Consider the following 11,736-nt stretch of genomic DNA (forward strand, 5'->3'; position numbering starts at 1 on the left):
GTCGTTTTCTTCTTCAGATTCGCTGGAGGAGTCACCCCATGCAGCAAGAGCTTGCTTTACAACATTGTCAGCAACATTCTTCCTCTTAAAGAGTTTGTCAGGAACCTGGTTCCTCTTGGCTGCTTTGTCAAAGTTGTTATTATACTGATCTTGCTTTAGAAGGGGGCAATCCTTGATGAAATGTCCTGGCTTGCCACATTTATGACAGAGGTCATAATTTCTTGGCTTGCTAGAACTTCTCTTTTTTGGAATGCCTCTATTCCTGCGAACCATCTTCTGAAATCTTTTTGTCAAGTAGGCCATGTCCCCATCTTCACCACTTGAGTCATTGTTGTCCGTCTTGAGGACCAGGTTCTTTTCCCTCTTGGGCTCTCTTCTTTCATTGTCCTTCTTCTTCTTCATTTCATAAGTTTTCAAGTTTCCAACAAGTTCATCCATGTACAGTGTCTGCAAGTCCTTAGCCTCTGTAATGGCGTTAACTTTGCTTTCTCAAGAACTGGGCAGTACACTAAGAATTTTGCTGACAAGCTTGTTTCTTGGAATACTTTCACCAAGAGAGTGAATAGTTGTGAGCATATCAATCTTGGATTGCTTCACCTGAGTTGTTCCCCCGTGAGCCGTCTAAAGAGCCTCCCAGATCTCTTTTGCTGATTAACAAGCTGATATCTTGTTATATTCATCAGGGCCAATGCCATACACAAGAATCTTCTTTGCGTGAAAATTCTTTTCTATAGCCTTTCTATCAGCGTCATTGAATTCCTTCCTCGTCTTGGGAATGGCTACAACTGGATCGCCAAGGTTCTTTGTAGGGACAAATGGCCCGTCACATATGACATCCCATAACTCAGAGTCTTCAGCTATGGTGAAGTCATGCATCCTAGTTTTCCACCACCCATAGTATTGACCGTTGAACCTTGGAGGTCTGTAAGTAGAATGGCCTTCTTCGAAGTTTGGAGGAGCAGCCATGAGGATCCTTTCTAGGTGTTAGCCTGATAGAAAGAACCCGCTCTGATACCAATTGATAGAATATAAGGGTCCACAAACTCTATAGAGAACCAGGTTCTCTATCAGGTTCAACAGTACACACACACACATACAACAACAAATAAATGACAAGAGGAATTTTACGTTGAAAATTCCCAGCTCAACGAGATTAAAAATCACGACCTACTCTTGTAGGATTTCAACTTCACTACTCAGCAACTTTCAGATTACAACCTATGCAACCTAGGAATTAAACTTTTAATCTCTCACTAACTTGTAATACTCTATTACAAGATACTTTGTAATAACTCTATTACAAAGACTTTACACCATGACTAACTCTAGCCAAGACTCAAATACACTGGTTTAAGGTTTACAAAGGGGTTCCTATAGAATGCTTCTAAATAAGCTAGATAGGAATTACAATTGAAGAACTATTACAAAGTCACAACTCAATAAGCTAGATAGGAATTGCTTTGTTCATTGTTCTTGAAGCACTTGAAACTTGCTTGCTGAATGGTCACGTGAGTACGCTTGAGTAAAATCTCTAAGTGTTCAAGTGTGTTGTTTTACCTCCCTTGAATGTATATATACATGGGTGACATCACTTACCATGATGTAAGCAAGGTAGGTAAAAAGTCTTCCCTGAAAAGTTGACTGCAACACTGTTCCCGCACTGTAGCGTGTGCAGGAAGCAACTTTCCAGCTGGAAAGTTGACGTCATACAGTCTCCTCGGGAGCTGGTAGGGACCTGTTCCCTCAGCTGTTCCTTCCACTCTGAAGAGTTGAATCATATTCCACGCTGAATCCCAACCTGGAACCTTGTATTCTTAATGTCTTGTAAATGTGTAATAGGTTCCTTATCTGGTTCTGGATAGTAAGTTTGTTAGATCATCAAAACATAAGGTAAAATACTTATGACCAAAGTACTTGTAACCTATCACACAATATGGATATCCATATTATCCGTCGGTTAACCCGTTTTTTATCCGTATTAAATATGAGTCGGGTCGGATAATTTATCCGTTTTTACATTATCCGTTTTCGACCTACCCATATCCGACACGATCTAGCGGTTTCCTTTATATCTACTCGTGAGAGTTCAACCAACTCAACATTAATATATATCTATGTGTTAAGATATTTTCAAAAATTAATGTCGACTTAAACATCACTATACATATAAAATAAAGCCACTTATTTTTTTAACCAATAGCAATGTGGGCGCCCAATAACTTTGTCCCTTCTCCTTGTTCTTTCACTTGTTCTTTGTTTTTTAGGTATTAATAGTGATATTGGTGTCTGTTGGAATAGTTACTTTCACTTGCACTGCTGCACGCTTCCAACGCCGATATACGAACCTCTCCTCACCTCGGTCCCTGCCCTCTTCTATCAAAAGCCAAGAACATAGGACAACACCACAAACGCAGCAGAAGAACAAAAGCAAATACTCAACTCGTATTTAAAAAACAAAAACACTATACTCGCAGACACATTTAAAGAAACATTAGCACTGCTCAAAATAAAAGAAACCAAATGAGTCAGTGACTCAGGTCTCCAAGTACTTCTTCTTTGAACCCACAAAAAACCTCACTCTCCACCATTTTCAGTCAAAAGGGTAACATGAGTTTTCCTCCATTTCTCTGCTTTCTACTCATACTCTTCACATTCTTTTCTCCACAACCCATATATGGAAACAATGAGTTGCAAGCTCTAATGGACTTAAAGGCAAGTCTTGACCCTGAAAATGCTTTGCTCATTTCATGGACAGTTTCTGGTGATCCATGTGATGGTTCTTTTGAAGGTGTTGCCTGTAATGAAAAAGGTCAAGTTGCAAATATTTCTCTTCAAGGTAAAAGGCTTTCTGGGAAACTGTCGCCGGCCATTGCTGGGCTTTCTCACTTGACTGGACTCTACTTGCATTATAATTCTTTGTATGGAGAAATACCCAGAGAAATTTCTAGTTTGATTGAGCTTACTGATCTGTATTTGAATGTTAATAATCTCTCTGGTGAGATTCCCCCTGAACTTGGAAACATGTCCAGCTTGCAAGGTTAGTGTTGGAAACTTCTCTCTTTATGCCTTATGTTTTGTGTGATTTTTTTGGCAATTTTTAAGTAGCATTGTGATAAAAAGAAACGATTTTTACGTTTTCCTTGTTATTTATTTATGTTTCTTTTCTAATGTTCTGAGCTCTTGTTGTAAAAATTAGGAACTTTGCTGTTAATACTTGATGTCTCACGGAAATTTTTGATATTATTTCATTGTAAAATATAAATTCTCGATTTCACAAGTTGAAACTTGTTCTAGTTTTGCAAAAAAGGAGCAGCCCGGTGCACTAAGCTCCCGCTATGCACGGATCCGGTTACCGGCCGGACCACAAGGGTCTATCCTATCCAGCCTTACCCTGCACATGGCAGCAACTTTACCAGTTACGCCAATGCTCACTTCTTGTTCCAGTTTTGCAAATGATAAAGATATACTCATTGGGTGTTTATTTTCATCCTCATTTCGATTTTGGAGTCTGTTTCTTATCAATTTTATTATCTTGTTCCGGATTGTACAGTTTTGCAACTATGCTATAACCAGTTCAGTGGTAGCATACCCAATCAACTAGGGACTCTAAAGAAGCTCAATGTCCTCGCTCTGCAATCCAATCAGTTAACTGGCGCGATCCCCGCTAGCTTGGGGGAGTTAGGAGTGTTGATGAGGGTGGACTTGAGTTCTAATCATCTTTTTGGTTCAATTCCTTCAAAACTCGCAGATGCTCCCCTTCTTGAAGTCTTGGATATCCGAAGCAACAAGCTTTCGGGCAATGTGCCTCTTGGTAATAAATTTCCTCGCCCTACATTATGTTTTTTTTGGTGAAATTATATCTTATCTGGTCTTTTATTTTCTGTCTTCTGAAGCTTTGAAGAGATTAGTTGGTGGATTCCAATATGAGAACAATCCAGGACTATGTGGGGTAGGTTTCCCATCCTTGAAAGTTTGTACCTCTTTGGATCGCTCGAATCCTAATAGACCAGAGCCCTATGGAGGTGGCGCAAGTGGTTTATCAACTAGAGATATTCCAGAGACAGCTAATCTCAATCTAAATTGCAGCGGAAATGGTTGCGCAAAGTCATCTAAAACCTCACAGGCATCTGTTGTTGTAGGGGTAATTGTGGTTACTGTTATTGCATCTGCTATAGGAGTTCTTACCTTCACGCACTATAGAAGACGACAGCAGAAACTTGGAGGTGGACTAGATATGTGTGATAGCCGTCTCAGTACTGACCAAGCCAAGGAGGTTAATAGGAAGAACGGTTCTCCACTAGTTAGTCTTGAGTACTCGAGTGGTTGGGATCCCTTGGCTGAGGGTCGGCGTTACGGTGGTGTTTCCCAAGAGATTTTGCAGAGCTACAGATTCAATTTGGAAGAGGTGGAGTCAGCTACACAGTACTTTGCTGATAAGAATCGATTGGCTAAGAGCAACTTTTCGACTACATATAGAGGGACTCTAAGAGATGGATCACTTGTTGCTGTTACGAGACTTACCAAAATTAGCTGCAAGTCAGAGGAAGCCGAGTTTTTAAGAGGACTAAACATTTTGACGTCTCTGAGACATGAAAATTTAGTTAGGTTGAGAGGTTTCTGCTGCTCTAAAAGCAGGGGTGAATGTTTTCTCGTTTATGATTTTGTTCCGAGAGGTAATTTGTTGCACTACCTAGATGTCAAGGAGGATGATGCCCGTGCTCTTGAATGGTCTACCAGGGTATCTATCATAAATGGCACCGCAAAAGGTTAGTGTTCGAATAAACTCTTTTTTGTTAGATTTAAAGTGCAGCACTTTGACATTATTTTACTTTTTGAGTGCTTGCTATCAACAATTCAAGATTGAGTGGTTTAGGAACAGGTAATGTTTAACATGCATTACGATGTTAAGCATGTCTCTTACTAAAAGTCGGTTTGGTTAATCCCAAGAGAACCAAAAAGGTATTTCATGTCTAAATGGCTAAAGAATAAGCATTCATATGTATTCTTGTCCAGCCAAGTCATGAGACATTGAGATCCTTGATTGCTGCTGCTTTCTGACCTTTTAGCTCATTTAGTTGCATATCAAGATTTTATATAGGACTGTGTTGGATCATAGATGTAGTTTTTATTTCAAGTCTTGTCTATCTGTCTTAATAGCATGGGCGTTCCTTAAAGTGAAAGGTTTTTCTCTTCTATTGATTTGTGCTATTAAAAACAAGTGTATACTCTACCAAACACAAGTGTCGAGTTGGGCGCTTTATAATAGAGTGGATCTAACAAGGGTTTGCCTATAATCTATCTGTTATCTTCTTGAGCAGGGATCGAGTATTTGCACGGTTGCAAGGTGAATAAGCCAGCTCTAGTGCATCAAAATATCTGTGCCGAGAACGTGCTCCTTGACCAGCGATTCAAACCATTGCTTTCAAACTCAGGCCTGCATAAGCTTCTTACCAATGATATTGTCTTTTCAGCACTCAAGGCCAGTGCTGCCATGGGATATTTAGCTCCAGAGTACTCTACTACTGGCCGATTTACGGAGAGGAGTGATATTTACGCCTTTGGAGTGCTAAGTTTTCAGATTCTCTCTGGCAAGCGAAAATTCACCAGTACAATGCGTGGTGCTGCTGAGTTGTGCAAACTGCACGACTTGATGGATGCAAATCTCCGTGGAAGGTTCTCTGAGTCCGAAGCAGCAAAAGTAGCAAAAATTGCTTTGTTATGTACACATGAATGTCCAGAGGAGAGACCAACCATGGAAACAATCGTACGAGAACTGGGTAATTTAGCTATTTTTTCCTAATGCTAATGAACTTGTGCCATCAGCGCAAAATTTCTTTCCTAACTTATTAGCTGGAGATAGGTTCCTACTAACCTTGCACGAGTATTTGGGGCGGAGTGGATTTACACTTATGGTTTGCCAAGTCTTTTGACCGCAAACCTTGACTCTTTTGTGAATGTCTGTATCCTGTAACCTTAGAATTTCTCATGGATTATTAGCTATTATTCTGTTTGTAAAAAGAAGGATTTTCCTCCATTTACCTAGGATCAATGATTGCTGCCGTGGTAACATTTTTTGGAGTCTCATATCGTAGCTTTGCCCCAATAGAGCTGTGCTCCTACTATACTTCTTTCACTAAGATAACCTGATTTAATGATTAATGTCCACATGAAAAGATTATGAAAACTGTCAAGGCCTTTCACATGAGAACTTTTGTCAAACTGCAGATACTTATAATTGTATTGACACTTCTCTTTCCTAGTTTCCTTTCTATATTTAGCTTACCGGATCAATATAATTGATTTGGGTACTTACATTTTTGTTCCTGTAAAGTTTTAGAAATAACTTTATTTTTGGAAAATACAATTCGGAAGAGTTATATATTTGGCTGTGGTGAAGCAAATATATAAAGGAAGTACAATCATAGATTGGTGAGTTATTTCTGTAAGATGTGGAATTTTGAGCTAAAAGAATTTGTCTTTTTATATTTATCAAAATTTCTCCCCCCCTGCATATTTGAATCTTTGGTAGTTTCAACTAAAGTGTTGTACATCAAATAACTATTTACAATTCCAGTCTATTAATCTGTCAAGAATTAGGCTTCCACCACTCTCGTACGAGGAGATTTTACTCTGTATACATGTTCTTCCCCTGTGCATTTATCTACCTTAACAATCCAATGTCCTCTATTTTCCATCCCCTGATCCGTAACCTTTTTCGCCTTTGCACCAATTCTGGTCAGCAGCAGCCCTTCTCCTATAGGCAGCAATTGCGTACGCAAAGGACTGCTCCTCCATGACTCCTTGCAAAATGCATTATATCCCAAAACTATAGTATTTTTATCCCTTCTGTGTTTTCGCAACGATCCAAGAATCTCTTCATGATTTTGGATATTACAATCCACAGCTACGAAATCAGCATCATTGTAGTAATTTGGCAGCAGCATGTTTAGACTCTGAGCATTCGCGACAACAAACTCAAGGTGACTAGAATTTGTACCTAGTGCCATTTTAGAGAGACATAATTCTTCTACGCCCTTAAGGATACAAATTACGCGTCCTCCTGTTTGTTGAGCTGCTGCCACAAGTGCAAGGGTGGTGGAATCTGCAACATGTGCACAAGCAACTACCATAAGTTGTACATTATTTCCTGCTGCGAGGGCGGAGATGAACTCTGCTCCGTTTGGCTCTGTAGCTCTCTTTCCCTGAATCAGATAAACATAATATTAGCAACAACTTGACGAGAAAAATGTATATCAGATTTCAGATATGATAAGTTCATCATTGTACTTACCATGTTCATGGTTTTGAGAAAAGCTTTGGTGGCATTTTCAGCAGACCAACAACCCATTTTCTGTTTCTTTGTAATTTTCTCTTGATTTTTCTTTTCAATTTTGGAAAGAAGCAGAAAGCTAGAGATGTATTTGAGCCTGCTTAGGTTAGTTTGGTAAGGTATCTACATTTATATATAGGACAGGTAGAACCTATGTCCATGTGGAATTTAATTAGTAAGAACTCTCAAGTTGGTGTTACAAAATAAAATATAAGAAAGGACGCCTTTTTCTTTAATATTCATGGAATTCTAGATCCAGAAATAGAAGATTTTAATTTTGGAAAATAGTGCTAGGTCGTAAGATTTTGAGCTTCAATTATTTAATTTGGATTTATTTTCAATCACAAGTTGTAGGTATAAAGTAACGTGAACAGCATGTTATGACTGACCTAAGGCAACCTTCCTAGAGAGTGCATTAACAAATAAAAAAATACACAAAAGAATGACGTGGACTCCTTTAATCTACAATTCAGATGCAAAAACTTGGTGTTGAAAAAATTGTACTAATTAGCTGTAATGTACTTAGAGGGGGTGACAGTTGAAACTTCTTTCATTAGCATGTTTTAAGGGAGAAACAGTGTGCTAATTGCTAACCAAAACCAGCTTCTTTTGTTTTAACAGCTGTCTTATTTGAAGATTCAAGATTGTAGGTTGCTGGGTTTATGGATAAGTTTGATGGATTGTAATACTACTCCACTTATAGTGAGGGAATTTTAGGGCAAAAAACTAACAGCATTCGCTGTTTATACCAAATTAATTGATAAAAGATATTCGTTTGAAAATAAATTTCTTTTAATTTGTTTCACCATGGTTGTATTATGCGCGGATGATGTTAAAACTATTTACACAATTCAAAACACCTGTAAGATAATTGAAAATAAGATTTATTTTATGGCCCCATGGTCCACGGCATTGAATTAAATATTTCATGAAGAGGGGATTTAAATCCCATCATCACTTGATAAAATATGATATCCTTAATTCTAATGCTTCCACAAACCGAATACCCCTTAGTTGATAAAGGGAAAATTTCATATTAAAACAACCGGGCCGTCTCCTTTTCAACTTTATAGCCTATGTTTTAATTTACAATTGAGTAGCCCATAAATTAGAGGCCCATCCGAAAAAAGAGGCGTTATTTTCGTTTTTTTGGGAGTAAGAAGCGGGATTTTCTACATTTTCTCTGATTCTTTCCAATCTTCTTCCCCAAATACTTCAAAAATGAGATCTTGCGATCAATGCAGCTCCAAAAACCCTAGAATTTCTTCTTCATCTCGAATTAACAGCAAATCAAACACGAAAAGTGAAATTTTTTTTTCTGCAAATCAGCGCAATTTTCATTTTTGCTGCAATTTTGATTTCAATTTTTTGTTCGATGGAGATTTTTCCAGTTTGCGTTCTTCATAGTGGTGAATGGGAAGAAAACAAGTTTATCAATTTCGTCAGCGATTGTGTAATAATTGAGTTGACATTCAGCTACAATAATTTAGTTGCAGCTATTTCGGAACAGATTAGTATCGATAGTGAGTTAAACACAATAGAGATTAACTTTCTCCCAAATGTTGGTTTGCCACCGATCCTGATTTACAACGATACAGGTGTTAAGGTGTATATCGAATTAAAGAAGAAAAACTTGAATTTCACTGAATATCCCTTGTTTGTGACAGTGAAAGAGATTTATGAAAATCGTTTGGTTGCTACAAGTTCTAGTTGTGTAGTTGCTACAAGTTCCAGCTGTTTGGTTGCTACAAGTTCAAATTCTAGAGATGTATCCACAATTGATAGCACTGAGAATATTGATATCGAATTTATTGAAAACACGAAATTTAGTGAAAACACGGGTATAATAGATGATATATTGAACGAATTTGTTGAGGAAGATCAAGTTTATAAGGATAAAGAGACAGTTGTCAGTGTGATGAAGAACTTGGCTGTACGTGAGAGGTTCCAATTCAAGGTGAAGAGATCAAGCGCAACAAGGTATGTAAATAATTGTATATTCTGTTATATATATGTATAAATATGTATAAAGTAGTATATATTTGTATATAGGTATTAAAATTAGTATATATGTAGTTACGTTTTTGTATACAAGTGTATTTAGAAGTTGAATGATCTTCAATCCTAGGTATAACCTTATGTGTATGGATGACAATTGTGCTTGGAGTTTCAAATCTTCTGCCGTTTTCAAGGCAAACATATTCAAAGTGAGAAGCTACAATAATAATCACACATGCGGCTATGGTGAAAGATACTTAACACAACGTCAAGTTACTTCGGTTGTAATTGCTAGTATAGTCAAGGACGAGTGTGTTAATCCAAAAAAAGTTTACACCGCAAATGATATAATAGAGGACATACAAAAGCAACACGGGATTGAAGTGAGCTACATGAAAGCATGGAGAGCTAAAGAGATAGCAATGGCAATGATAAGAGGGAGTCCGAGTGATTCATATAAGGAGTTGCCGAAGTATTTTTATATATTGGAGCAAACAAATCCAGGAACGGTTACAAAGTTGCACAAATCAGAAGATGGATGCTTTCTTTATGCATATGTTTCGCTATATGCATCTATCAAGGGCTGGGAGCATTGCAGACCGATAATGGTTGTTGACGGAAGCTTCCTTAAAGCAGCATATAAGGGTACCATATTGACTGCTTGCACACAAGATGGAGCTGGTGAGTTGACTGCATCTATGTTGTTTCTGCAGTTTGTATAATGTTTTAGTTTCATGTATAAAAGTGTATAGGATTTCACAGCTGCTGTTTTTATAAAATTTGCAGTTGGTATAAATCTGTATAATTGTGTATAAGATTTGTATAAAATTTGCAGTTGGTATCTGCAGACTAATTTGCAGTCTGAATCCTAATATCTATTTTTGTATAAACAGGAAAAATCCTTCCACTTGCATATGCAATTGTAGATTCAGAGAATAACAAATCTTGGGAGTGGTTCTTTGTCCAGATAAAGGGTACTTTTGGAGTTAGGGAAGGGATGTGTATAGTTTCAGATAGAAATGAAAGCATCTTCAATGCCACAAAAGCTGTGTACCCAGAAGTACCACATTGTATTTGCATGTTTCACTTGTAGCAGAATGTAAAGCGCACATTCAAGAAACATCACAAACAATTGAAGGATATCTTGTTTGCTTTGGCAAGAGCTTACACGATAGAGAAGTTTGAGTACCATATGACAGAGTTGTGCAAAATTGATCCAAGAGTGCAGCCTTACTTGTTCGAAATTGGCTACGAAAGGTGGTCTAGGGCATATTCCAAAGTGAAAAGGTCGATGGTAATGACTTTCAATATTGCAGAGTCAATTAATGCAGCAAACAAGGATGCTAGAGAGTTATCAGTAATGCGATTGCTGGAGTACATGACAAATTTGCTACAACAGTGGAACAACAAAAACGAAAAAATGCAATGGAGACATCTACAGAGCTTGGCGAAAAGTACGACAAACTCCATCGGGAAAATCTGATTGCATCGGAGCAAATGACGGTAAAATGAATCAAATATAATGATCTTGGCACTTCTGACTTGCATTTTACTGCTTGTATAAGGATGTATAACTCTGTATAATAATGTATAATGTTCTTTAAATTTATTTTTTTTTTAAAAAAAAACTTTTGCAGGTGAGGCCTGCTACGGAGCAGTTATATACTGTGCTTGAAGGGGTAAGGAGAAACATAGTGTACCTTGAAGAGGGAACATGCAGTTGCGGAAAATTTCAAATGGATGAACTTCCATGTCCGCATGCTTGGGCGGTTTTGAAGAACCAGCAGCTGAAACCTGGCCAGTATTGCTCTTTTTACTACAAGAAGGATAAACTCCTTAGCACTTATGAATTTCCAGTGAATCCGATGCCAGATGAGAGTTTATGGGTAATCCCAACAGAGGTGATGGAAGATGTGGTCCTACCACCTAAAGGGAGAAGGAATGCAGGAAGGCCAAGAAAGGAAAGACTCAAGCCTGCTTCAGAGAAAGAGTCTAAGAGGGCATTTTCGTGTTCTGTGTGTGGACAAGGTGGTCACAATAGGAAAACATGTAGGAATCGACCAAAATAAATAGTTGAAAACAAAACACTTCCTATTACATTTGTTGTCATGTTGAGTAGTTAAGTTTCACAAACAATAGAGTTACAAATGTTGATTAGTTAAGTTTCACAAGCAATTGACATGTTTCATTATACATGTTTTGATTATCCAATAATAGTGTCTTCCTGTTTTTAATGGTACTAAATATATTGATAGATTGTACAAATACAAAACAGAACTCCTGGTATTACATGTATACAGATGTATAAATGAGAGTATAAATTTGTATAAATATGTATATTATTGTATACATATGTATAAAACCTGCTACATTAACAAAACTGCAACCATAATGAAAATACATACTTT

The 11,736-nt window shown here is 37.6% G+C and overlaps 3 protein-coding genes across 3 annotated transcripts; 2 read left to right on the plus strand and 1 right to left on the minus strand.

The window, feature by feature from the left end:
* The first annotated feature begins 2,279 nt into the window (after positions 1-2,279).
* Positions 2,280-6,069, plus strand: LOC109211979 (somatic embryogenesis receptor kinase 4). Its single transcript, XM_019375581.1, has 4 exons — positions 2,280-3,037; positions 3,551-3,811; positions 3,894-4,766; positions 5,319-6,069. Exons 1-4 carry the CDS (start codon positions 2,608-2,610, stop codon positions 5,798-5,800), a joined length of 2,046 nt encoding a protein of 681 aa, XP_019231126.1. The 5' UTR covers positions 2,280-2,607; the 3' UTR covers positions 5,801-6,069.
* Positions 6,070-6,348: 279 nt separating this feature from the next.
* Positions 6,349-7,456, minus strand: LOC109211981. Its single transcript, XM_019375582.1, has 2 exons — positions 7,292-7,456; positions 6,349-7,202 (listed from the first exon to the last, which is right to left on the minus strand). Exons 1-2 carry the CDS (start codon positions 7,346-7,348, stop codon positions 6,594-6,596), a joined length of 666 nt encoding a protein of 221 aa, XP_019231127.1. The 5' UTR covers positions 7,349-7,456; the 3' UTR covers positions 6,349-6,593.
* Positions 7,457-10,753: 3,297 nt separating this feature from the next.
* LOC109211976 lies at positions 10,754-11,343 on the plus strand (the record flags this gene model as incomplete). Its single annotated transcript, XM_019375578.1, has 2 exons — positions 10,754-10,831; positions 10,966-11,343. Coding segments are annotated over exons 1-2 (456 nt in total), but the record flags the coding sequence as incomplete, so codon positions are not given.
* Between the last annotated feature and the right edge of the window lie 393 nt (positions 11,344-11,736).

This window comes from Nicotiana attenuata, unplaced genomic scaffold (assembly GCF_001879085.1).
Source record: "Nicotiana attenuata strain UT unplaced genomic scaffold, NIATTr2, whole genome shotgun sequence".
NCBI lineage: Eukaryota > Viridiplantae > Streptophyta > Magnoliopsida > Solanales > Solanaceae > Nicotiana > Nicotiana attenuata.